General features: G+C 40.8%; 1 protein-coding gene across 1 annotated transcript; it reads right to left on the bottom strand.

Moving 5' to 3' along the window:
- Positions 1 to 262: 262 nt before the first annotated feature.
- TBPL2 (TATA-box binding protein like 2) lies at positions 263 to 25,103 on the bottom strand. The gene is made up of 7 exons (XM_029238936.1): positions 25,050 to 25,103; positions 22,132 to 22,487; positions 21,254 to 21,341; positions 19,157 to 19,248; positions 15,397 to 15,564; positions 11,861 to 11,955; positions 263 to 339 (listed from the first exon to the last, which is right to left on the bottom strand). Exons 1-7 carry the CDS (start codon positions 25,101 to 25,103, stop codon positions 263 to 265), a joined length of 930 nt encoding a protein of 309 aa, XP_029094769.1.
- Between the last annotated feature and the right edge of the window lie 343 nt (positions 25,104 to 25,446).

Below are 25,446 nucleotides of genomic sequence, written 5' to 3' on the forward strand. Positions count from 1 at the left end.
TTAATGATGTTACAGTATCATTCTAGCAAGGCCCTAAATCTTTCAAATTCTGAAGTAAGTTTACTTTTTCCATTTTAAAAATAACATACATGAATCATTTTGAAAAAAAGTTTCTTCATTTCTTAGGCATGGTTACTCATACAGAATCACACTTTAATAACTGAGGTCAAAATGTGCATGGAATATCTGTAATCCAGCTGTTTCTGTGCTGGGCTTTTTCACATATTCAAACCAACATACTGTGAGATGTTGAATGATATACTCAGGTTTTTTTAAAACCCTTTAGAATAGGATAGATGTTTTCAAATGCTTCATAGATCTCAGAACGTTCTTTGGCACCTATAAAGAAATCCAAGTTTACATAATCATTAAAAACAATACTAAAATTTTCTTAAGACTAAAACTTCATTGTCATCTCCAGTTACTTTTAATACAATAACATCTCTTTAGGTGTACCTGAGAAGTGACATTTGTTCCTGGTAAAGACAAAAGAATTTGGTGACCACAGCTACGTTCCCACAAACACATACCCTAGAGCAGAGTTCTCCAGTATCAGTATGTCTTTGGCCTCCTAGGGCATAGTATGAAATATGGAATGTTATCTCTCAGTGTGTCATGAATGTGACCACAGAACATGACCTTCATCAGCACCTGTGGGCACTTAGCTACCAGCAAAAGGAACTTCCTTTGATCTATTCATGTCTAGTTAACATGCTGATTCCCTAATACTGACTGAGACAAACTATTCTAAAGTTTTAAATTTCAGTATATGGGAAGGGATTATTAGAGGGGAAAACGGTACCATTGTTACCCTTACAGTTTCAAGAGCTCTTTAATTATAACTGCTCTAGGAGTTAAGATGGATAAAAACGTGAATTACACAGTCCCCACCCTTGAAAGAGATTATCAGTCAGCCCTACTCATATCTCTCACCACCAACCACCACTACTAACTTTCCCCTTTCAAAGCTATGCAGGCACATTATGCTAAAGGTTAAGGACTAGTGGTATTTATGTTTATGTGGAACTGTCAGCTAATCGGGAAACTATTATCTGATATTATTGGGCAGGAGGCAAGGAGATAAATGAAAATATAAAAACTGTTAGCATGAAGAAAAATGGAGGTAGTTTAAGTGGGTAAAGACTCGTTCTTGAGAACTATAAACAAGGAGGAAGGCTCAGTGAGAGAGCAGGAATAACCTGTGAGAAGTGGTTATCCGGTTGAAGGATGGGACTAGTGAGAGGGAATTACCGAAATGAGGATCACCAGATTTGAGAAGCAGGTAGAAATCAGGATTAAGAATCCAGGATGAGCTATAATAATTTAAAAAATGGAAAATAGCAAGTGTTGGCAAAGAGGCTGAGAAATTGGAACCCTCATACATTGCTGGTGGGAACTTAAAATGGTTCAGCTACTATGGAAAACAGTTTGGCAATTCCTCAAAAATGTTAAAATAAGAATTACCATGTGACCCAGCAATTTCACTCCTGGGTATCTGGGTATATACCCCCCCCCCCGATTGAAAACAAGTACTCAAACAAATAACAGGCATGTAGCTGCATATTCATTGCCGCACTATTCATAATAGCCCCAAAGTGGAAACAACCCAGTGTCTACCGACAGATGAATGTACAAACAAGTTGTGGTAGATACATACAATGTAATATTATACTGTCATAAAAAGGAGTCAAGCACTGATACATACTGCAATTGGATGAACCTCAAAAACATTATGCTAAGTGAAAGAAGCCAGACATGAAAGGTCACATATTGTATGATTCCATTTATATGAAGTCTCCAGAATAGGTAAATTCACAGAGACAGAAGGAAGACTGTTGATTGCCAGGGCTAGGGTGAGGGAGAAATGGGGAAAAACTGCCTAATGATATGGGACTTTATTTTGGAGTAATGGAAACGTTTTGGCACTAGATGCGGTGGTTGCACAACATTCTGAATGAACTAAATGCCCCTCAATTGTTCATTTTAAAATGGTTAAATTCGTGCTATTTGAATTTCACCTCAATAAATTTAAAAAAATTTAAGAATCAAAAATGAAGTACTTATAAGCCTAACACCGGGGGGGGGGGGGGGGGATAGGTAAGGGCAACAAGTTACTTATTCATTGCCAAAGAATTTACTCTCTGAGTCTCCACCCTCAAAGATGTGGGGTGGGGAGGAAGGTGAATTATTGACATGCTTAACAGAAACAGTACCTCTGAGGTAGGAAAAATCCCTTAAGTCTCAGCAAATTTTAATTATAGCACTAAAATTTTAGTTTCTAAAGAGATTGGTTTTGTAGAAACCAAAAAGTGAGTTGGGGAAGCAGTTAAGTAAAACACTACTATAAAAACACTCTCTGCCTCTGGTTTGATGGACTTTTTCAGCTTCTGGATACATTTGAAGGGAACAGCTTTGATTGGGAGACAGTAAAGTATAATAGGTATAGCAAACACACACACATTCACCCAATGCCCCCCTCCCCTAAACTAAGGTTCTTTTTATATTTAATTGAGTAACAGAGTATCTAGGTCCAGCATTTTGGGTAACCATGTACTTTGGGATTTTTTTGTAACACTTAAAAAAAAATCATACCTAAGAGCATTACATTCAAGCCCAAAAGAGTGTAACGTTCTGGCATCCCCTAGAGAGTAGAAAACACCCATCACCCAAGAGGGAATGGACATTGAGAGTGATCATTATTTTATATCATAGAAAAACAACTTTAGACACAAAAGGGCTTTAGGGAAATTATCTAGTACAAGTTTTTTATTTCCTGTGTGGGAAAACGAGGCCTAAGAAGTTGAAGTTCCCCTGAATCATGAGTATCAGCTATGAGGGAAGACCTCATGTATCCAGTGTTCCTTCCTTTACACCAAAAGTCATCAAATAAACATTGCCAAGAATTGTAAATCCCAATGAGGGGATTCGGTCAATTTAGTGAAATATCTCCTCACTGAAGTATTGGCATAAAAATTTTGAGGAAACCTAAATTGTCCCCATAGTCCTATTAATAATCAATCTATAATCAAACATCCCAATTTGTAGCACCAGACTCTGATTATATATATGACCCTTGTCTTTTACACAAAACCTACCAGTTCTTTCCTTCAAGTAACGATGACCACCACTTTGGGGGATAAACGCCATTCCTAACTGTGGCAAATGAGGTAGAAATTCTGTGGCTGGTGCATTGGAGAAAGGACTGGCTTGAGATCAAACCATATGGGCTCAAATGCAAGGTCTACAACTAACTAGGTTTGAAATCACAGGCAGATTGTTTAACTTCTGAGTTTCCATTTCCTTACCTATAAATAAGGACAATAGCCTTCTCATAGGGTTACTATAAGGGTTACATGAGCAAGTTTTTGCAAAAAGTCCTTTGCGAACCATAACATTTAACAAGATTTAAGCCATTATTATTGTCCTAGAAGAATGTACTTCAGGATTAGGGATGCTGGGATGGCTGGCCCACGAACACATGGCTTATTATTTGGTTCTGTGAGAACCAGTATCACGTAATTTCTCTTCTTCACCAGGGCAGGATTTTTGCCAGATGAGGGGTATGTTATATTTGCTTTGGCACCCTCAGCACCCAACAGTAATAGGTACCTGGTAGGCACCCAAAGTTTCTTAAATATCTATCACCTGTCGATAAGGTTTGTAAGCTCATCCCTACCCCTTAGCCAGCCCAAATATCACTTTCCAATACTACTTGGATTTTACAATACTATTCTTATACCAAGTCACAACTACACATCTTATTTTTCCAAGTGATAGCATACGCGTGTGCACGAAAATCTTACAAATTGCAAAAACCCCCAGCATTTAATCACTCAAGGTATACATTTCACAGTATATACTAAGTCACTATTAGTGGTGGATTCCCAGTAATGATTGACGGGGATATCCTGTTCTGTCTCTGGCCCACTCACTATTAAGTCTTGCCATTTTTATGCTGCCCTCTGACCTACTCATTTCCAAGAACCACTGACATCTAACTGATTGAGAGTGACCCTTGGTGACAAAGACCCAGCTTCTTCGTTCTTTATGCTGGAAGGAAATAAGTGCGTGAAGTATTTTTCTAAAGCCTCTTTAAATTTCATATTCCTATCATCTGGGCAAGGCATGAGAGCAAAATTTCACCTTTTTGAATGCTAGGGAAAAAAGAAGAGTGGGAGGTAATAACAGCTAACGTTTACACCATGTTTACTGTACACCAGGCCTTGTTCTTCTGCCTCCTCATAACACTTAGCAGGTAGATTCTATGGGCACCCGAGTTTTACGTATGTGGAAATCAAGGTGGAGAACAAACTCACCCAAGGTCAACACAGCCAATAAATGGTAAAGCTTGGATTCAAACTAGACAATTGGCTTCCAGAGCTCAGCCTCTTAGCCAACACACCTGCTGCCTCTCACCACTAAGAGAGTATTTATCATTCCTTAGCTGACAAGGAGGATTAGGAGGAAGGTGCCCAAAAGACCACACAGGTGTTTTCACAGACATCGAAAGAGCTGGGGGACGGTGAGTACGAGAAGATGGTGGGCTCTGAAGCCAGGCATGTGCAGCACGTATAGCTGTTTGACATTGTTAAGGTTACTTGATCTCTCCATTGTCCTCATTTTTTTTTTTTTTCGGTACGCGGGCCTCTCACTGTTGTGGCCTCTTCCGTTGCGGAGCACAGGCTCCGGACGCGCAGGCTCAGCGGCCATGGCTCACGGGCCCAGCCGCTCCACGGCATGTAGGATCTTCCCGGACCGGGGCACGAACCCGTGTCCCCTGCATCGGCAGGCGGACTCTCAACCACTGCGCCACCAGGGAAGCCCTCCATTGTCCTCATTTTACAGGTGAGGAGACTGAGATATTAAGTACAGCCTCACAGAGTTAACCAGAACCCACATAAAAGCCCTTACTCATCATAGTGCCTGGCACATGAGTGCCCAACATATCTTAACTCTATTACGTCTCATCTTAGAAGTGAAAGTTGACGTATTTGCTGTTCATTGTATATTGTTGCAGCAGATCCTAGCTATACTATTCATTTTACCATGGTTTGAGAAAAATCATTGGTCCTAAATGTCACATTAGCCATAGAAAAGCAGCACAGACCTGGAAAAGCAGTGTTAAGCTTGACCCAGGTCCCTTCGCTGTTTGCTGTCTGGGACCATGACAAAGTAGGATAGTAGAGCCTCAGCTCACTTAACCATTCATTCAGATGTAGCCTTAGACATGGTGGCTGCAGCTTTGGCACCTCAAGGGAACAAGACAATTTTACAAGGATAAATTATTTTCAAAGACCCTGCAAGCGGCATGTGATACAAAAGTCTCAAATTGCCACCCATTTGTTTTATGCACATTGGTGTTCTACAGCTCCTACCTAGGGGAGAGCTGGGATCCACTATTTAATACAGTGAAATTCAAAGTGTGTTTGTAATTTCAATACTCTAACACTTTCTAGGCAAAAGTTACTTACCCTTGTTGGGACCTTGATTTTAAAACATCTCTGCCGAGTCTTGCCATGTTGGACTAGACCATGGGAGCCTCTAGGACTCCGCTGGATGCACTACACGACCATCCCCAGCTGAAGTTCTAGAGTCAAGGCTAAAAGGAAGCCTCTTTGATCCCTTTCCCCAGGTGTACACCCAAAATTGGGTCCTTGAGTTTTTAACCCACTTGCAGGTGAAAAGAGTCTAGGTAACTAAGGTTAAGGAATAAGGAGCATTTGTCTCTAGGTTTGCAGCAAAAGCAACCTAAGCCATGTTGTTCTAGGTAAAGTACTTTAAGACAATATGGCATAAACAGGGAAAAAAAACTCAATAGATGGTAATTACCCATATTTTAGTAGTAAGACATTGGCTAGCTTTTACTTCACAATACGTATAAGCAGAAATTTGGATTCCAATCATATCTCTTTCCGCCTCTTCACAAAAGTGATGATCTATGTCTTACAAGAGTGAAGAAATTTAGCTTTGCCTGTTCTTTGGGCTGAACGCATTAACAAATTTTAAGAGAAGTATACTGTATGGTCTTCTGGACTGTGTGTTGACAATCCTTTACTTGTGTGATTTGAAACTTCTAGCAAATGTGCACATGAAAGTTTTTTTTTCCTTTTAATTTGGGGTAAGAAAGTTGGTCTGAATTAAGAATATTTAAAGAAACTTGTTCTGGTGTACCTGTAATAGGAACTTAGCCTGTACTTGGCAATTTGCACTTTTAATAAGACAGTTCATAATAATACATAGCACATAGATGAAAGCATCCTTCCAAAGGTCTTGAAGTTTATTCCCTTGAGTAGGGCCTATATTTGCCTCCAATATCTATTCTATTCCATTTACTTTGCAGACTTCTTCCCCTTCCTTCAGAACGTATAGAGGGAAACTTTATGTCAGTCACTAGGAGGTCTTAATTATTCCAGACACTATATTGGTGGCATCTGAGGAATTGCAGCTTTGCTGTATTCAAAAGGCTCTTGAATTCCAAACAGGCTTTCCCCACTTTGAAGACACATTAGATTACTTTTTAGAGAAAAGAAAACTACAAAATTACTGAGCTTACTGAGTTCTAAAAGAAGACTTAACAACAGACACTCCGTGTTTTTGGATGCTGAGTGATAGAAAGTTTCTCAAATTAATTCAGCTAATGCAGAAATCTCAATTGGTTTTAGATGGGGCAAGATGTTATAAAATTTTAAAGTTTATTTGGAAGAATAAATATTTGAGAGGAGCTAATAAAAGAGAAGTAAACTGGGGATATAAAGAGGGGAATAAAGAGGGGAAACTGGCCCTATCAGATATAGAGACCACTAGAATTAAAGCACATTTATAACCACAATATAGTATAAATATAATAGGATTATCATAGCATATTTCTGGAGCAAAGGCAGGACTGGAGAACAGACCCATATATAAAAATAAAGGTCAAAAGGAGTCATCACAAGTTAATAATGAGGAGAACATGTAGTTTTAAGATGTCTAGCTAGCTGTTTGGGGGTGGGGTATAATCAATTTGGCTCGTACCATATAAACTTGGTATTCATCCTGGTACAGGAGACTAAAATGTGGAAAAAGTCAGACAAAGTAAGGCAAAAATAGTAAACTTCAGTAGAATGGTATGGAAAAGAGTCTCCGGGAGAAGCAGAGGAAGATGGCCGAAGAGTAAGACGCGGAGATCACCTTCCTCCCCACAGATACATCAGAAATACATCTACACGAGGAACAACTCCTACAGAACACCTACTGAACGCTGGCAGAAGACCTCAGACCTCCCAAAAGGCAAGAACCCCCACACACACACCGTACCTGGGTAGGGCAAAAGAAAAAAAAACAGAGACAAAAGAATAGGGACGGGACCTGCACCTCAGGGAGGGAGCTGTGAAGGAGGAAAGGTTTCCACACACTAGGAAGCCCCTTCGCGGGGCGGAGACTGCGGGTGGCGGAGGGGGAAGCTTCAGAGCAGCGGCGGAGGAGAGCGCAGCCACAGGGTGCGGAGGGCAAAGCGTTGAGATTCCCGCACAGAGGATCGGTGCCGACCGGCACTCACCAGCCCGAGAGGCTTGTCTGCTCACCCGCCGGGGCGGGCGGGGGCTGGGAGCTGAGGCTCGGGCTTCAGAGGTCGGATCCCAGGGAGAGGACTGAGGTTGTCGGCGTGAACACAGCCTGAAGGGGTTAGTGCGCCACGGCTAGAGGGAGGCCGGGAAAAAGTCTGGACCTGCCGAAGAGGCAAGAGACTTTTTCTTCCCTCTCTGTTTCCCGGTGCGCGAGGAGAGAGGATTAAGAGCGCTGTTTAAAGGAGCTCCAGCAACGGGCTCGAGCCGCAGCTATCAGCGCAGACCCCAGAGACAGGCCTGGGACGCTAAGGCCGTTGCTGCCGCCACCAAGATGCCTGTGTGCAAGCACAGGTCACTCTCCCCACCTCCCCTCCCGGGAGCCTGTGCAGCCCGCCACTGCCAGGGTCCCGTGATCCAGGGACCACTTCCCCGGGAGAAGCACGGCGCGCCTCAGGCTGGTGCAACTTCACGCCAGCCTCTGCCGCCGCAGGCTCGCCCTGCACTCCATAACCCTCCCTCCCCGCTGCCCTGAGTGAGCCAGAGTCCCCGAAGCAGCTGCTCCTTTAACCCTGTCCTGTCTGAGCGAAGAATAGACGCCCTCAGGCGACCTACACGCAGAGGCAGGGCCAAATCCAAAGCTGAACCCCGGGAGCTGTGCGAACAAAGAAAAGAAAGGGAAATCTCTCCCAGCAGCCTCAGGAGCAGCGGATTAAAGCTCCACAATCAACTTGATGTACCCTGCATCTGTGGAATACATGAATAGACAACGAGTCATCCCAAATTGAGGAGGTGGACTTTGGGAGCAAGATAGATTATTTTTTCCCCTTTTTCTCTTTTTGTGAGTGTATATGTGTATGCTTCTGTGCGAGATTTTGTCTGTATAGCTTTGCTTTCACCATTTGTCCTAGGGTTCTGTCCGTCCGGTTTTTTTTTTTTACTTTTAATTTTTTTTTCTTAATTATTTTTTATTTTAATAACTTTGTCACTTTATTTTATTTTACCCTGTTTCTTTCTTTCCACTTTTCCTCTCTTTTATTCTGAGCCGTGTGGATGAAAGGCTCTTGGTGCTCCAGCCAGGCATCAGGGCTGTGCCTCTGAGGTGGGAGAGCCAACTTCAGGACACTGGTCCACAAGAGACCTCCCAGCTCCACGTAATATGAAACGGCGAAAATCTCCCAGAGGTCTCCATCTCAACACCAATACCCAGCTCCACTCAATGACCAGCAAGCTACAGTGCTGCACACCGTATGCCAAACAACTAGCAAGACAGGAAAACAGCCCCATCCATTAGCAGAGAGGCTGCCTAAAATCATAATAAGGCCACAGACACCCCAAAACACACCACCAGATGTGGACCTGCCCACCAGAAAGACAAGATCCAGCCTCATCCACCAGAACACAGGCACTAGTTCCCTCCACCAGGAAACCTACACAATCCACTGAACCAACCTTAGCCACTGGGGACAGACACCAAAAACAACGGGAACTACGAACCTGCAGCCTGCGAAAAGAAGACCCCAAACACAGTAAGATAAGCAAAATGAGAAGACAGAGAAACACACAGCAGATGAAGGAGCAAGGTAAAAACCCACCAGACCTAACAAATGAAGAAGAAATAGGCAGCCTACCTGAAAAAGAATTCAGAATAATGATAGTAAAGATGATCCAAAATCTTGGAAATAGAGAAAATGCAAGAAACATTTAACAAGGACTTAGAAAAACTAAAGAGGAAACAAGCAATGATGAACAACACAATAAATGAAATTAAAAATACTCTAGATGGGATCAATAGCAGAATAACTGAGGCAGAAGAACGGATAAGTGACCTGGAAGATAAAATAGTGGAAATAACTACTGCAGAGCAGAATAAGGAAAAGAGTCTCAACCATTTACTTCAAGAATTTTAAAAACCTTCTTTATGTAAAAATAAGTCACCTGGAAAAAGTCACAAATAAAGTAGTTACTTTCGATATTATGGTGAACTCATACAAATCCTTAGTGAAAATAAAAACAAAAATAAACAAATGGGACCTAATTAAACTTAAAAGCTTCTGCACATCAAAGGAAACCATAAACAAAACGAAAAGACAACCCACAGAATGGGAGAAAATATTGCAAACAAAGCAACCAACAAGGGATTAATCTCCAAAATATACAAACAGCTCATGCAGCTCTACGTCAAAAAAAACAAACAACCCAATCAAAAAATGGGCAGAAGATCTAAACAGACATTTCTCCAAAGAAGACATACAGATGGCCAAAAGCACATAAAAAGATGCTCAACATCACTAATTATCAGAGAAATGCAAATCAAAACTACAATGAAGTATCACCTCACACTGGTCAGAATGGCCATTATCAAAGTCTACAAACAATAAATGCTGGAGAGGGTGTGGAGACAAGGGAGCCCTCATACACTGTTGGTGGGAATGTAAATTGGTACAACCACTATGGAGAACAGTATGGAGGTTCCTTAAACTAAAAATAGAACTACCATATGACCCAACAATCCCACTCCTGGGCATATATCCAGAGAAAACCAGAATTAAAAAAGATAATGTACCCCCCACAGTGTTCACTACAGCACTATTTACAATAGCCAAGACACGGAAGCAACCTAAATGTCCATCGACAGAGGAATGGATAAAGATGATGTAGTACATAAATACAATGGAATATTACTCAGCCAGAAAAAAGAATGAAATAATGCCATTTGAAGCAACATGGATGGACCCAGAGATTATCATACTAAGTGAAGTAAGTCAGACAGAAAAGGACAAATATCATATGATAACACTCATATGTAGAATCTAATTTTACAAAAATGATACAAATGAACTTATTTACAAAACAGAAACAGACTTACAGATATCAAAAACAAACTTATGGTTACCAAAGGGGAAACGTGGGTGGCAGGGATAAATCAGGAGCTTGGGACGAACATATGCACATTACTATACATAAGATAGATAACCAACAAGAACCTACGGTATAGCACAAGGAACTCTACTCAATATTCTGTGATATCCTATATGAGAAAAGAATCTGAAAAAGAATGAATATATGTATACGTATAACTGAATCACTTTGCTGTACACCTGAAACTAACACAACATTGTAAATCAACTATACTCCAATACAATTTTTTAAAATTTAAAATAAAGAAATTTTAAAAAAACTAAGTAGACAAGAAAGGAGTAAGTTATGTACATACTATTTACAAAAGATAAAATGCTATTTACAGGATATGTTGAAAAGTGATCAATTTCTAGTTCTGAGTACCAGTGAGGTTAAAGCAGTGAGATTACTTTCACTTATGTAGTTAAAGTTTTCTTTTGTACATTTTTGTTTTGAATGCTGATGAGGTTCGTAAAAGACACTTAAGAAACATTGCTGGTAGGAATGTAAATGTGATATAGGAGAACTGTATATATATACAGTTCTATGTATATATATATATAACCCTTTTTAAAACAATTTAGTAATTTGTACTAAGAACCTTAAAAATGGTCCAATCCTTAAACAAAAGTTCAATTTCTGAGCATTTACACTAATAAAATGATCCCACACATAAAAACAGCCGAAGTTTTGTGTCATTTATAAGCAGCAAAGAAAGAACATATAAACACCTGACAATGGGAGAATAAGTTTGATGGAACAACATGTTAGAATGGAGGTTGGGAAACCTGGATCTGCTGGCCAAACCTAGTCTGCTGCCTGATTTTTGTATAGCCTGTGAGCTAAGACTGATTTTTATATTTTAAATGGTTGGGGAAAAAAAAAAAGAAGAGAAGGAAGAAAATTACTTGATATATGTAAATTAAATGAATTACATTAAAATCACACCTCAGAGCCTTTTCCTTTATGTGATGTCTACAGCTACTTTCACAATAAAATGACAGGGTTCAGTTGTTGTGACAGAGACTCTACTGCCCATAAAACCTAAAACATTTAGTATTTAGCCCTTTGCAGAAAAAGATTTGTTGACCCTTCTGTTGGAACACTATTCAGCCGTCAAAAGCCTTCATTAAGAGTTTGTAACAATGAGTTAAGCTACATATGTTATAATGTTAAAAGGCAGGATGTAAAGATGTATATACATATCAAAGTGACATAAAAACATGGAAAAAAGTTATATTGTTTGACTATTGGGGCCAATGGATGATGCTATCTTTCTTTCTACTTTTCATTTTTTTCCCCAGGTATACTAAAATGCCAAGAATTGCTTTATAATAGTGCATAAAGCTATTTAAAAGGTAAAGCAAAGCACATACATAGCTATTGAATTTTATGAAAGTCAGAATTTTAGAACTTACCTGTCAACACAACTTTTCCAGATACAAAGATAAGCAACACAATTCGTGGTTTTACCATTCTGTAAATAAGGCCAGGAAACAGTTCAGGTTCATAACTGTTAAGATATAAAAGAAAAAGGTTAAAAATAGCACTGTTCAACTACTTTCTCATAATATTTGAGACCCAGTGTGCACTGAAAAGCAGTTTTCAAAAGCTTTTTTACCAAAAACCTTTTGACCATCTTGATAAAAGCAGTCTTGAGTGTCCTAGGTAATTTCTGTGGCCGTCAAGAATAGAATTCATTTTTGGTCATAGTATTTTTCCAAGTGAAAATCATTTCACTTGGAAATGAAATTAAAATTAGAAATTAAGCTATAGATCAACATAATTTAGGACATCAGATCTAATGTTTTAAGATCTTGTTAGTTAAATATTCTCCATCTGTCAAAAAAAGTCTATCAATAAAAATACATAACACATTTTCCAAATTTTCCAAGTTCTACAATAATGAGCACATTTTGTATGTATTTATAAACTGCTAAAGTTAACATTTTTAGTGGATAGGACCTAAAAAAATTTCTAGACCACTGTAATTTGTCTTTGGACAGATGCCATATAAAGAAAGAAAACTAAACCATCCCAAGTTTTAAAAATTCAGGATTTGTTCCTATACATAGTAACTCACTCATATTTACTATTAAATGTAAGCTGGTTTCTCTGAGGAACAAAGGATGATTGGGCTAAGAACTGCTTCCCCACACTCCACCAGAGAGGAGAGGAGAAAGGCCTGAGAAGCTTACAAAAAGAAGTCAGTAGTTAAGAAGAAGTTGATGAAATAAAACTATTCTCAAAACAATGGCTAATGGAGATATAAGAAAATGAAGAAATCTGAGAAATGGAGCACTATATATAATACACGTGAATTTTTGCACTTAAAGGGTGAGTCCAGGTCACAAAGAAAAGCTCCATTCCATTCTGCAATGAATAAGACCCATACCACAGCAGATGTGAAACTTCTTATTGGCACCAGCAAGACGTATCACAGTGGTGAGGCTACCTATCTGAAGTATGTGGAGGTCGTTACGGGTGGACATGTCTTCCTGGGACATCGCTCTATCTTACTGCAGAAAGCCTGTCAGGACTTCTACCCACAAACCACTTCTGGACACTGGGGACACAATGATAGTAGCTGGAGCCCTGGGAAACTTCTATGGGAACTACAAGGTTCGAGCCAAGAAAGTGAAGTCTGGGGCACAGAAGAAATGTTTCCATCTAATCTTCCAGCCAAATCTTATGACACTAAAAGGGAAAAGAGAAAATAAAAGTCTTTGGTATGTAAATACCTGTAAACTTCCCTACACTGGGAAAGGAAACAGACGTCTAGGTCCAAGAAGCACAGAGACTTCCAAACAGGATCAACCCAAAGAGGACCACACCAAGACACACTGTAATTAAAATGGCAAGAATTGGGACTTCCCTGGTGGTCCAGTGGTTAAGAATCTGCCTTCCAGTGCAGGGGATGTGGGTTTAATCCCTGGCCAGGGAACTAAGATTCCACATGCCGTGGGGCAACTAAGCCCACGCACTGCAACTAGAGAGCCCTTGTGCCGCAACTACTGTGCCCATGCGCTGCAACTACTGAGCCCATGCACTCTGGAGCCCGCATGCCAGAACTAGAGAGAAGCCCATGCACCATAACAAAAGATCCCGCATGCCGCAACGAAGATCCTGTGTGCTGCAACTAAGACCTGATGCAGCCAAATGAATAAATAAATAAATATTTTTTAAACTGGCAAAAATTAAAGATAAAGAGAGACTATTAAAAGCAGCAAGGGAAAAGCAACAAGTTACATACAAGGGAACTCCAATAAGGCTATCACAGCTGACTTTTCAGCAGAAACTCTGCAGGCCAGAAGGGAGTTGCACAATGTATTTTAAATGATTAAAGGGAAAAAGCTACAACCAAGAATACCCTACCCAGCAAGGTTGTCATTCAGATTTGATGGAGAGAGCAAAAGTTTTACAGACAAGCAAAAGCTAAGAGATCAGTACCACCAACGCAGCTTCACAAGAAATGTTAAAGGAGCTGCTTTAAGTGAAAAAGAAAAGGCCACAACTAGAAATGTGAACATTACGAAAGGAAAAAGACCCTGGTAACATCTTTCCCATGTTCAGAAAAAGTTGGTTCCAAGAAAGATAGACAGGAGGTGCAAGGCTGAAGATCTGGAAGATAAGAGGAAGCATGAGTTGAGAGACTCTTAAAAATGGAGGTTTTACTATGAATCTATGAGTTATTCCAAGATTGAAGAAAGAAAAGGACACATAAAGAGGCAATATGTCTTGCATGGGGGACTTCCCGATGAACTCAGTGGGTACCTCATAGGCACTTAATAAGCCTATGCTGAAGAAAATTGAGGCAGAGGAAAAAAGAAAATATAATCAAGGGGAAAATAAATATTGCCTGAAAAGTATCATAAAAGCTAAATCTCAGAATGAACAAATTTTTTTGGAAAGTTAGGGGAAGAAAAAGGCAATTTTTAACTTCTGTCAAGGTCATGTCTCAAAGGAGAGCTAACAAATGTCAGCTCACAAATGTTAGAGAAAGCACAGCTATGTGATCCCTCTCTACTCTATTAAACAGAATGATTGCTCAAAGGCAAAGGGACGGAAAAGTAGAATGAAAGGACTTCAGTTCAAGCTAGATCATGAAAATTTAAGAGCATCTGTGACTCGAAGGCAGTTCAAGTGCCCTGGCCCCAAGTGTATATCCCAAGGGGTGGCGGCATTTGGTGTTTGTCGGTCACCCTCCATCACGGCTCTCTGAGGGCCTGAGCAGGCTGGGAGAAGCACCGAAGCAGCTGAGGGAGGAGGAGGCGCATTTGCTGTTGAGATGGAGACGTTACGTGTGAAGAAGCCAGGCAGCCTAGAGATACTCCCAAAGGAATATGAATCCGTGAAAGAACAAACAATAGTGGGGGCTACAGCTACACACAGAAAAAGAAAACCCTTGAACAAACTCAACAGGACAAAAACTAGATAGGATTGTCTTCCGAGAACGTGCTACAGCCATTCTTTTCTTCATCTTCTCTCCAGCCCTTTCTCCCCTCACCAGCTGTCAGCCCTTCCTACTTACCTCATCCATGTCATACCCCTTGCTCTTCTGGCCACTGCCACCACCCCTCAGCCAGATTTGTTTAGAAATCTATACATCCGGGGGTCTCAAGATGTGGGCCTCGGGACAGCAGCGCTGGCATCACCTGTGAGCTTGTTAGAACTGCAAATTCAAGCAGAATCTCTGCATACCACAGCCCAGGCAGGAATGTGTGTTGATAAGCTGTCCAGGTGATTACTATGCAGTTTAGTTTTGAGAACCACTATTGCAGAAGGTTGGACATGCATGGTAACCAGTGAGGACTTAGGTATAGCATCTTAACCTTTTCACTTCTTGTAGTTTTTTAAAAAATTATATTTCTCTGAAAAATACATTATATAAGCAGCCCATAATAGAACTTTAATAACTTGGGAAACTCAGAGTTAAGTTATGCAACAATCATACCTACTGAACTGCTGATGGGATAGCACCAAACCTTCCAGCCTAATAGGAAATCTCACATCACAGCTTCCAACCATGTTCTGAATTTTAAAATCGAGGAATCTGGCAGGAAAGCCCAGCTTCTGCACCACACGAGCATACTTTCTTGCTGCAAGTCGAGACTGCTCTTCGCTGGGGAACGGCAAATGTAATTAAAGATGTCTTAATCACTATGACTGCTAACTAGCTGAGCTTTATTCACACACTTCCCTGATTGTATTTTTAGCATATGTACCGTGTTTATCTTTCAGTGTATACTAGGAAGCTATAGACTTTGAGGAGAAGGACCTACCTCCCCTACTTTTGTCCCTAGCACCTAGAAAAGGGTACGGTACAATGTACAGTTGTTGAACTGAATCATAAACAGATTTTTGTCTTCATTTGCCATCTTTCACATATAAGGTAGTTTTTTCTTTTACTTGTTTTAAGTGTTATTAGATGAAATTAACTATTCCGCTGGTTCTCAGAAAGTGTCCTCAGGCCAGCAGCAGTATTACCACCTGAGAACTTGCTAGAAATGCAAAGTCCCAGGTCCCACATCAGACATGCAGACATTCTGGGGTTGGGGCCCAGCAATCTATGTCTTAACAAGCCCACCAGTGACTGTGATGCTCACTAAGGTTTTAGAATCATGCTTCTGGTCTAAAGGTGTGTGCCATTTAGATGGGAACAGCAGTAACAAAAATAAGGATACATACATACATACAAAAATAAAATCAACACGAGGAAGTAAGTTATGTGCCAGCTGAGTGGCATAGATAGGATGCCAGGACTTGGAACTTTATGGGACAAATTATATACTTTAAAAAAAACATGAAAGTACCTCAAAATCTGCCCAATGTTGCTCAGGTTTTCTCACACAATTGTCATTCAACTCATACTCAATATGAGAAAGAAATAGATTCATCCAACTGTGTGGCTATGTTCTTCTAAATGTTTGTCCTACTCCACCCTTAAATCCATGGCAGAGAATGTGAAATCCTGAGATCTGGGGCTTTATTTTTCATCAGATACTTTTCAATGGTCACTGCCAAAATAAAAACAGTGAGTAGCAGGGGTTGCCAAATAGGGGCAACACCTGGTGGGTGAATCCTATGAATTCCACCCACTCTTATGGGTTATCCCCACCTTTAAGTTGAAAATCAGAAGTACGTTAAAGAAAAGCCAGATTGAACTTATTTGCCTGGACAAAAGGGAGCGAACGGTACAGTCTCTTCCCAATCTAGATCTGTCACAACACTGGGCCATTTCCACATCACCTCATTTCATGTTGATTCTCCTCATCCATTACCAACTCCTAAAAAGTCCCTAGCAAGGCCGTGTCCCCAAGACAGCAGTGAAATAAGTGGTTTCCATTTTGAAAAACCACATTTTGCCTAAATGACCCATTACATCTCCCACAGTGCTAATATTTATAAGGTCAAATTTCAAGAATTTGCATAGCCTTATAGTTTCTTGTATCACACAGAAATTCCCATTCAAACAACTAACAGTTAAAATCTACATACATTTTCTTGTACAAATATTAGGAAATAGGTTAAGAACCTTGAAATTTCACCACCAGTGGTAATTACCACTGATAAATTTGGCTCCTCTGCACTTTTCTGTGCAAAGGCAGGTATCCTGCACTATGCAAACTCTGATTATTGCAACTAAAGAGAATACGTTTGGTTAAATTTTTGGAGATAATTCTGATATCTCTTATACTAACCAAACTTTGACAACTCTCTATCCAAAATTCAACAACCAGATAGATTTGGATAACAAATATCTCTTATAATCTGAACTCACCATCCAAGCTTTCACTATCAGATTTTGAGAACCAAATAAATTCAGATAGGAAAAAAAACCTCTTGAATTAGGGAAAAAAAACTCATGAATCTGTGTGTTCTCCCCTCCCACAACTTATCCTTCCAACTCAATATACTATACATGGCTAAATAATTTTATTTTATGATTTATTCAAAACTGTATTGCTAGAAATTTGTTCCCTCTGCCCCTGTTTTAAACAATGCTGAAATGAACATCCTTGTAGTTATCTTGCAGAGTTGTCCAAAAATGACTTAAAAATGGAGATTTCTAGGTCAAAGGATACACAGATCAACAGAAGAGAAAGGCCACAAACTTACTCAGACACAGGTAAAGAACTTAACATGTAAAAACAGGGGGAGGAGAAATACAGCAAAATAGATTCTTCTATAAATGTACTGGGACACTGACTGGGCATTTGAAAAAAATGATCTTATATTGAAGTAAAATTCTAGACCTGCTCTGCCCAATATGGTGGCCACTAGCTACATGTGGCTATTTAAATTTAAATTAATTAAAATTAAATAAAAAGTTCAGTTCCTCTGTGGTATTAGCTTATTTTAAGTGCTCAAAAGTCACATATGACTAAAGGCTACCACATTGGACAGCACAGATACAGAACATTTCCATCATCCAGAGAAAGTTCTAGATGAGTCAAAACATTAACCTCCTTTCTTCAATACAAAGCAGGACCTGAAAAAAACCAGAAAAATATATGGAGGTCAATACTTATGTCATGTTGTGTGTGGAGAACGCCTTCCTAAGCATGAAGCCAAACACTGAAACCATAAAAAAAAAAGCTGGATAGACTAACCGTACACACACAAAATTAAATTGCATTTAAAAAAACCCATAAAATACCACTAACATTAATATGGGAAAAATATTTGTGGTATAAAATGGTGAAAATACTTAAATACCAAAAGACAAATATCTCCATAGAATATTGGGCAAAAGATACAGTAGGTAGTTTACATGCTTACGAAAAGTTAGTCTCACTACTAAGTGAAAAGAAATGTGATTAAAACAACTTTTTGGGGCTTCCCTGGTGGCGCAGTGGTTGAGAGTCCGCCTGCCGATGCAGGGGACACGGGTTCGTGCCCTGGTCCGGGAGGATCCCACATGCCGCGGAGCGGCTGGGCCCGTGAGCCATGGCCGCTGAGCCTGCGCGTCCGGAGCCTGTGCTCCACAACGGGAGAGGCCACAACAGTGAGAGGCCCGTGTACCGAAAAAAAAAAAAAAAACAACAACAACTTTTTGCCAATCAATTTAGCAAATATAAAATACAATATTAACACCCACTGTTTACCAGAGAAAATGAACACTAGGTGCATCTCTCGAGCGAGGAGAAATTGGTACTATCTTTCAGGAGGATAATTTCCTACTAATCCTCCAACACTTAGAGGGAAGAGCAGCTCTCCCACTAGTTCTATGGTGAAAGGATCTACATCAGCACATGGCTATCTCTGCATGAGATCCAGGAAAGATGAGCCTGTAAGAGATTGCCTCCTGAGTGAATGCTCAAGCTAGTGGTCAAGAAATGTCTAATTTCCCTCCTGTAAAAAGTTCTATCCATTCTTCTGCCTGCAATGAGGAAAATACACAAGAACTTCTTTCCCAGGTTTATAACAGGCTTTACCACTACTATAGCCTTTTTTTTTTCTTTTAAAATATACCTTAGAAACAAGTTGTAATAGCCTAGTAAAGCCCCCTTCACTATGGGGGACTGTAAAGTGGGATATAAGTCCGTATTATGAGGCTGAATGTTTTTAACCCCAAATTTGGCATTTCATGAATTTAACTCCTTAGCAAAGTATTTTGCTTCTACGATGTGTTTTAGAACCTTAATGCCACCCTTCCTTGTTTTACATAGTGAATTATTTGTCTGGTAGTGTGGGAGGACGGCTTCTCTTACCTTCTGGCTCCTGTGCAGACCATTTTCCCAGAGCTAAATATCAGGGCTGTAGTCCTGGGCTCTCGGATCCTCATTATGACGGCGGCAAACCTCTACACACAGAAGCCAAAAGGACAATTAGCCTCTGCTAGGGGTTAACACTATTCCAGCTGACCAGCTGGGCTGGACATGAAAACAGTGTTGAATAAATTGAAATTTAATGGGAAAACTAAAACCTGTCTGGGTCTATTCTCCCACGTTAAGGTTAACAAAATGATCATGATTCTAAAATGTACATACTTAGAAAAAACAGGTAAGAATAATAATAGTAAAGCTAAAATTTAAGTACCTGTTATGTTTCAGACCCTATGCTAAGAGCTTTATAGGTTTTATCGCATTTAACCTCATGACAGGACTGAGTTGAATCCATTATAATTCCCATTTAGTGCACAGGGAAACGAAGTGGTTATTTAACTTCCAACATTATACAGGAAACAGTTAAGTTGAGATTTAAAACCACGACTATCAGACTCCATGCTTTTTGCTTTGATATACTTTTCTTTCAAAGACTCTTTGAGAAAAAAAAAAAACAGTATGGAGTATGTTACAGCCTTGCCAAGACTCTAGAATGTACTAAAAAGCAGCCAAAATATAGAACAGAATACATATATTGATAGGCGTTCTGAAGATGAATGACAAAAAGTTGATTTGTCAAGCTCTTGCCCGCCATAGTCCTCAATGTGGTCCCCAGGCCGGCAGCACTGGTAAGTCCTCCAAGTGTTGCTGACGCAGGGGAGGGCTGAGAACCACTGGCCTGCCACATCAACTTCCCCCATTAAGCTGGGAAGGAAACTGGGGTGGGTACCATGCAAGACCAAAGTTCCATGGGTTAGAGCCACTCCACAGGACAACAGATCACTCCAAGGCCAGACTGGCAATTTCAGATATGAAGTGTTAACAGTAAAAGAACCCTGAGTCAGCACTACACAGAGCCGAGCAAGGACTATTAATGTTTTCTAGGTGTTCACTAAAAAGGTAGTGCTCTCACCTGGCATTCATTTTGTTAAATTCTTAAGGCAGCTTAAGTGCCAAGTCAGAATTTTTCTGGCTGTCAAGTCCAAGTTTGGACAGATTGTGTATACCAAACTGAGAGGAGAGCAGAGGATGGTAGAGAATAAAATATGCTTAAAATGTTGATTGCTCAGTAGTGTGGTCCATCATAGCTACAGCCATAAAAATCCTAGCTCATCACTGCCTTTCTGTCCTCATCATAGCCGGCTACATGAAATATAAATAGGAAAGCTTAGCTGCATTCGATAACATTCAGGCAACACTTCAGAGGTCAGCAACAACACTACACAACAGGAAAAACAAATACTTAATCCATAAATAGTTGATGTTGGCAAGGTCCTCTGGGTTCCGACTAATATGGCCTTTTTCATCTAACTCCATAAATCCTCCACCACCCAAGACAGTGAACTTTTTTCCCAGCAGGGACCAGGCCTCACTCATTTTTGTACTAAGTACAGAGCCCACCAAATCGTTAAATGTTGATTGAATTAACAAATCCACTTCCTAGGTAAACAGACCATTGAAAATGGGATGCCTGGCCTTGGGAGGACACAAAAAAGAATAGATTTTATTAAACTTTGACGGAAAACAAAAAATCCCTGAATCTTACACTTGAACTTTACACTTTAAACAATTGAGCTTTCTCAGGTAAGAGAAACTGTAAATGGAAAAATACACAGGTGTCAGGAGATAGGACAAAAATTAGAAAAAATGCTTTCCAAGAATATGATGACATTGTAAGAAAGTTAGCATTTCCATAGTCAGGTTGAAAATAGTCATACTGAAAGGTTTTTCTGAATGACAAGGGAAAGAACTTTTAGGAACTGCTCCATAATTACTGTATTCAGCACAGAAAATGAGATTATTTTTTTATAAGTTCAAAACAGAGAATGAGCCGATTAAACCTGTGTTGCCAAAAGCTTTTCACTAACAAATTTTTTCTTTTTAAAAAATAAAAACAAAGGAATGAGTCAATATCATGATCATATGAAGGAAAGAAAATCTAAATAGAACCTAACTGTGGAAAAAATTACTGGGAAATCTTACCTTTGGGTTATATTCTGCATTTTTTGCATGCAAAGCTATTTTCTTCAGATCCAATTTACAGGCCAGGTTTACAGTGGAAACTATATTCCTAAAGAAAAAAGTCAACCTATGTGATGAATTGGGAGATTGGGATTGACATATATACACTAATATGTATAAAATGGATAACTAATAAGAACCTGCTGTATAAAAAAATAAAAATAATAATTAAAAAAAGAAACAAGTCAACCTAAGTTATACCAGATATAAAAAGTAAAAAATAATTAAAACGCATTAACTTCCTCATTTCATAGGTTTGGGTGACTTCCTGGGGGAGAATTATTCTAAATGTGAAATGTATAATAACACATTTAGTAGTTAAGACTCCTCGCTTCCACTGCAGGGGGTGCGGGTTTGATCCCTGGTCGGGGAACTATGATCCCACATGCCACAAGGCCAAACAAACAAAAAAAATAGCTTTTTCTAAAATTTCCTGACTAGCTGACTAAAATTAAGCTTTAGACCTTTTTCAAAATGTCTCAAAATAGAAATCACAGTATCAAATCAACTTGCAAATCAAATTCAATTTTACATCTTTATATCCTTTGTGTTATTCCAACTCCAGCCACAATTTTCAACTACAGTGCTTTACTATAAACAATACAATCCTTCAAGAATGTGTATACTCACCTTTAACACTCCCTCTTAGGAGATCAAGAGTTAGTGCTTCATTTTACAGATAACCAAACTGTCTAAAGTCCATTACGAACTAACAAAATCAAGGATAATGACCTCTGAAATTCTCTTCCCTACACTATTATCATCCCATTCAGGAATATATTGATGAAATGTGTACTCAGAAGCATCACCCATTTAAAACAACAACAACAACAACTTACTGTAGTTGAGGCACAATTCCAGAACATCCTGAAACAGGGGTCACTGGCGTCATGGGAGTTATGGATGCCAGAGGCAAGGAGTGTGGTTTCTCAGGAGAGGGCTGGGCTGAGTCAGCATCACCAGGGTGGAGATGTGAATGGGAATTTGACCCACCGCTGCTGTTTAAGGCCAGGTCAACGTCCTGTTGGCTGGGTAATGGCAACCTACTTTGCCAACTTTTAGTTTTACAATTTTCTTCAGTTTCATGCTTGCTTCTAATGACAGTCTGTTCTTTATTCTCTTGGGTAAGCTCATCTGGTAGGAAGCTAAGATCCACAGATGAGAAATTGCCAGATGTTTCTGTGACTTCTTCAAGCTGTGAATTAAACATAGTCTCTGGATTGGATGAATTAGGTATGTACACATCATAAGGCACAATTGGGCTGAGCAGGGGTGATCTGGGTGGAGCAAGGTCATCCTAGGCCATTCCCAAAACAGATAAACAAAACACAACAAACAGAACATCATGTCACACCAAAGGGATGCCACCTTGGCTGGCAGGCAGTGTGTTCACGATGAGGCAGTTCAGGTAGCTTATATTCATGCCCTGCTCTTTCCACAAAATATCATTAAAATTCTACTGTAGGGTTACAACACACTTAATGAAAACAGGAAAGTATATCTTAAAATGCAGAAAAAGCATTTTTCATAAAACGTTTTCCCTACTTTGGTTAGACCTGTAGTAAGTTGCCACTCTAAATCCAATTTTGTAACTGAGGCAATTTGGCAACCATGCCCTAAACTGTGTGTACTTTGAAGAGTACAGATTTTCTGTACTCCTTAAGTTGATTTAAAGATTTTTTTGTAGTTTTAAATTCGTATTTTAAAGAGAAGAGCAGTAAGTGAAGGAAGCTGAGGAGATAGCTTTGAGTGCTAATCAAGCCTCCACAAGGAGCCATCTTTATTTCTTCTAGTCAAAGGAAGGAAAAGAAATCATTCCATTTACGTGAATGTGCAATAGGGAAAAAGTTATTGAAATTTAAATGGCAAGACTAGTTTAAATCAATGTATTATACTTCCAGTCCGGGGAAGGCTGCTCAACTTCCATTATCATCAACTGAGGGAAAGAGGCGTGCAACTGAGGGAAGCAGCTAATGTAAAATTCATGGCCTTTGTTATGGAAAAAAATCCTTGGTACATATATTACCATCCACTTCACCCAAGTTGCAGGCCTGGATTCTAGATTTTGGCCACTGCTGGCAGGATAACCTCATCCCTTAGAAGATCATACTTCTGACAATTGAACAGTCACAGTGCCTTGTGCCGCATCTTCCCCATCACAAAGCTATTTAGCTAGTGTCTGGCTAGATCCTGTTGAATTGTGCTGTTACCACAAGTCCAGCAGATGGCAGGGGTGACTAAATGTTAGAAGAAAACACTTATGAAGAATGCATTTATTCTCTGGAAATAAGATTTGACCTTATTTCATTTTGAATTATGTTATTAGTCTCTAACTCCCTCCACCCCCATCCCACAGATGGGCCCTGAGGGACACTGAGGTGGGGACAATGGCCCAGATTCCTCGCCATTGTTTTTTTGGCCTCTTCTGTTCTAGCCAGAAAAGATTCTATCAGCCAATTCACACTAAAGCACTAATATCGGCAACTATCAGTGTCTCCCCTCCTTTTTCCCATTATGGCATTTTAGCAGGGTACAAAGCCTCCACCCAAAGAACTAAACTTCAACAAGGAATTTAAGGCAATGGCAACAAGACATCAAAGGGGGATGTTTTATGGCAGTGGAACCCTGACAGCCTCCTTTCGAGAGAATATGCTTACAGAGTATTCCCTGCATCCTTGGCCTTATACCTGAAGAAACTTTTTGTTAAACTGTCTTTGCAGAGTCATTAACTCATCTTTCTCAGAACCTTTCCAACGTGGGCTCTCCTTTTGCAATGTTAAACTCTGTGGGACTTCACTATTTCTACCTCATTGCTAATCATTGTCTAGTTAAAAATCCGGGGACTTCCCTGGTGGCGCAGTGGTTAAGAATCCACCTGCCAATGCAGGGGACACAGGTTTGAGCCGTGGTCCAGGAAGACCCCACATGCTGCATAGCAACTAAGCCCGTGTGCTGAAACTACTGAGTCCACGTGCTGCAACTACTGAGGCCCGCACCTAGAGCCGGTGCTCCGCAACAAAAGAATCAACCACAATGAGAAGCCCGTGCACCACAACGAAGCGCAGCCCCCGCTCACTGCAACTAGAGAAAGCCTGCGCACGGCAACGAAGACCCAATGCAACCAAAAATAAATAAAATTAAAAAAAAAAAAAAAAAGAATCCGGGGCTTCCCTGGTGGCGCAGTGGTTGAGAGTCCGCCTGCCGATGCAGGGGACACGCGTTCGTGCCCCGGTCCGGGAAGATCCCACATGCCGCGGAGCTGCTAGGCCCGTGAGCTACGGCCGTTGAGCCTGCGCGTCCGGAGCCTGTGCTCCGCAACGGGAGAGGCCACAACAGTGAGAGGCCCGTGTACCGCAAAAAAAAAGAATCCGACACCACCCCGCCAGCCGAAAGTTTTTCCCTTGCTTTTCTTTTTGAAGACTCATTCCTCTCGTTTCTACATTCTTAAATTAAAAAACAAAACCCAAAAAACGTAAGAATCACAAACTGAAAGAAGCCACAGGTGCCTCCAATTTGTATTCATACTACACCAGGTTCGAGCTCTGTTGGCAAGCTTGGGTAAGTTATTTCAACTCTCGAACCTTCTATGTTTTTCAACTGAAAGACGGGGATAATCAAGCCCACCTCCTAGGGTCGCTAGGAGTTTTACGAGAGATAAAATAAAGGCAGAATCCTTAGTGCGCAGCACCCAGCGCCCAGCAATGGGGCGGGATGCGGACCCTGACTCTGGGACCGTGGCGGCGGCTTCCAGCCTCACCTGGGCGGCGCACCGGGCCAGGAAGAGCTCCAGGCACGTTTCTTCCCCCTCCATGGACGGAGGACTCACTGTAGGGGTTTGGGAATCGAAGGGAAGAGCCAGCGCGAATCGAGCTGCCGCTAACTGCGACAAGGCGCGCGGGGCGCGGAAGCCGTTTATCAGCCCGCGGCCGCACGTGGCGAGGCGTGGCCCGGGCTGGGGGCGGGGAGCCGGGGACCAGGGGCCGGGCGGGGTCCTTTATGCCGGGCCCGCGCAGTCCACGCTCCTGTAGCCGGCGCGAGGGAATAGATGCTGAGCCAGGGAGCTGGGTGCGGAGCTCAGCAAGGGGCCCACGGGTCGCGAGCAAGAGAAGAAGAGCTGGGGCTGGGAGGGGAAGACTCTCCTCGCTGGGGTGCTG

Source organism: Monodon monoceros, unplaced genomic scaffold, assembly GCF_005190385.1.
Source record: "Monodon monoceros isolate NGI ecotype Baffin Bay Population unplaced genomic scaffold, NGI_Narwhal_1 Super_Scaffold_21, whole genome shotgun sequence".
Lineage (NCBI taxonomy): Eukaryota > Metazoa > Chordata > Mammalia > Artiodactyla > Monodontidae > Monodon > Monodon monoceros.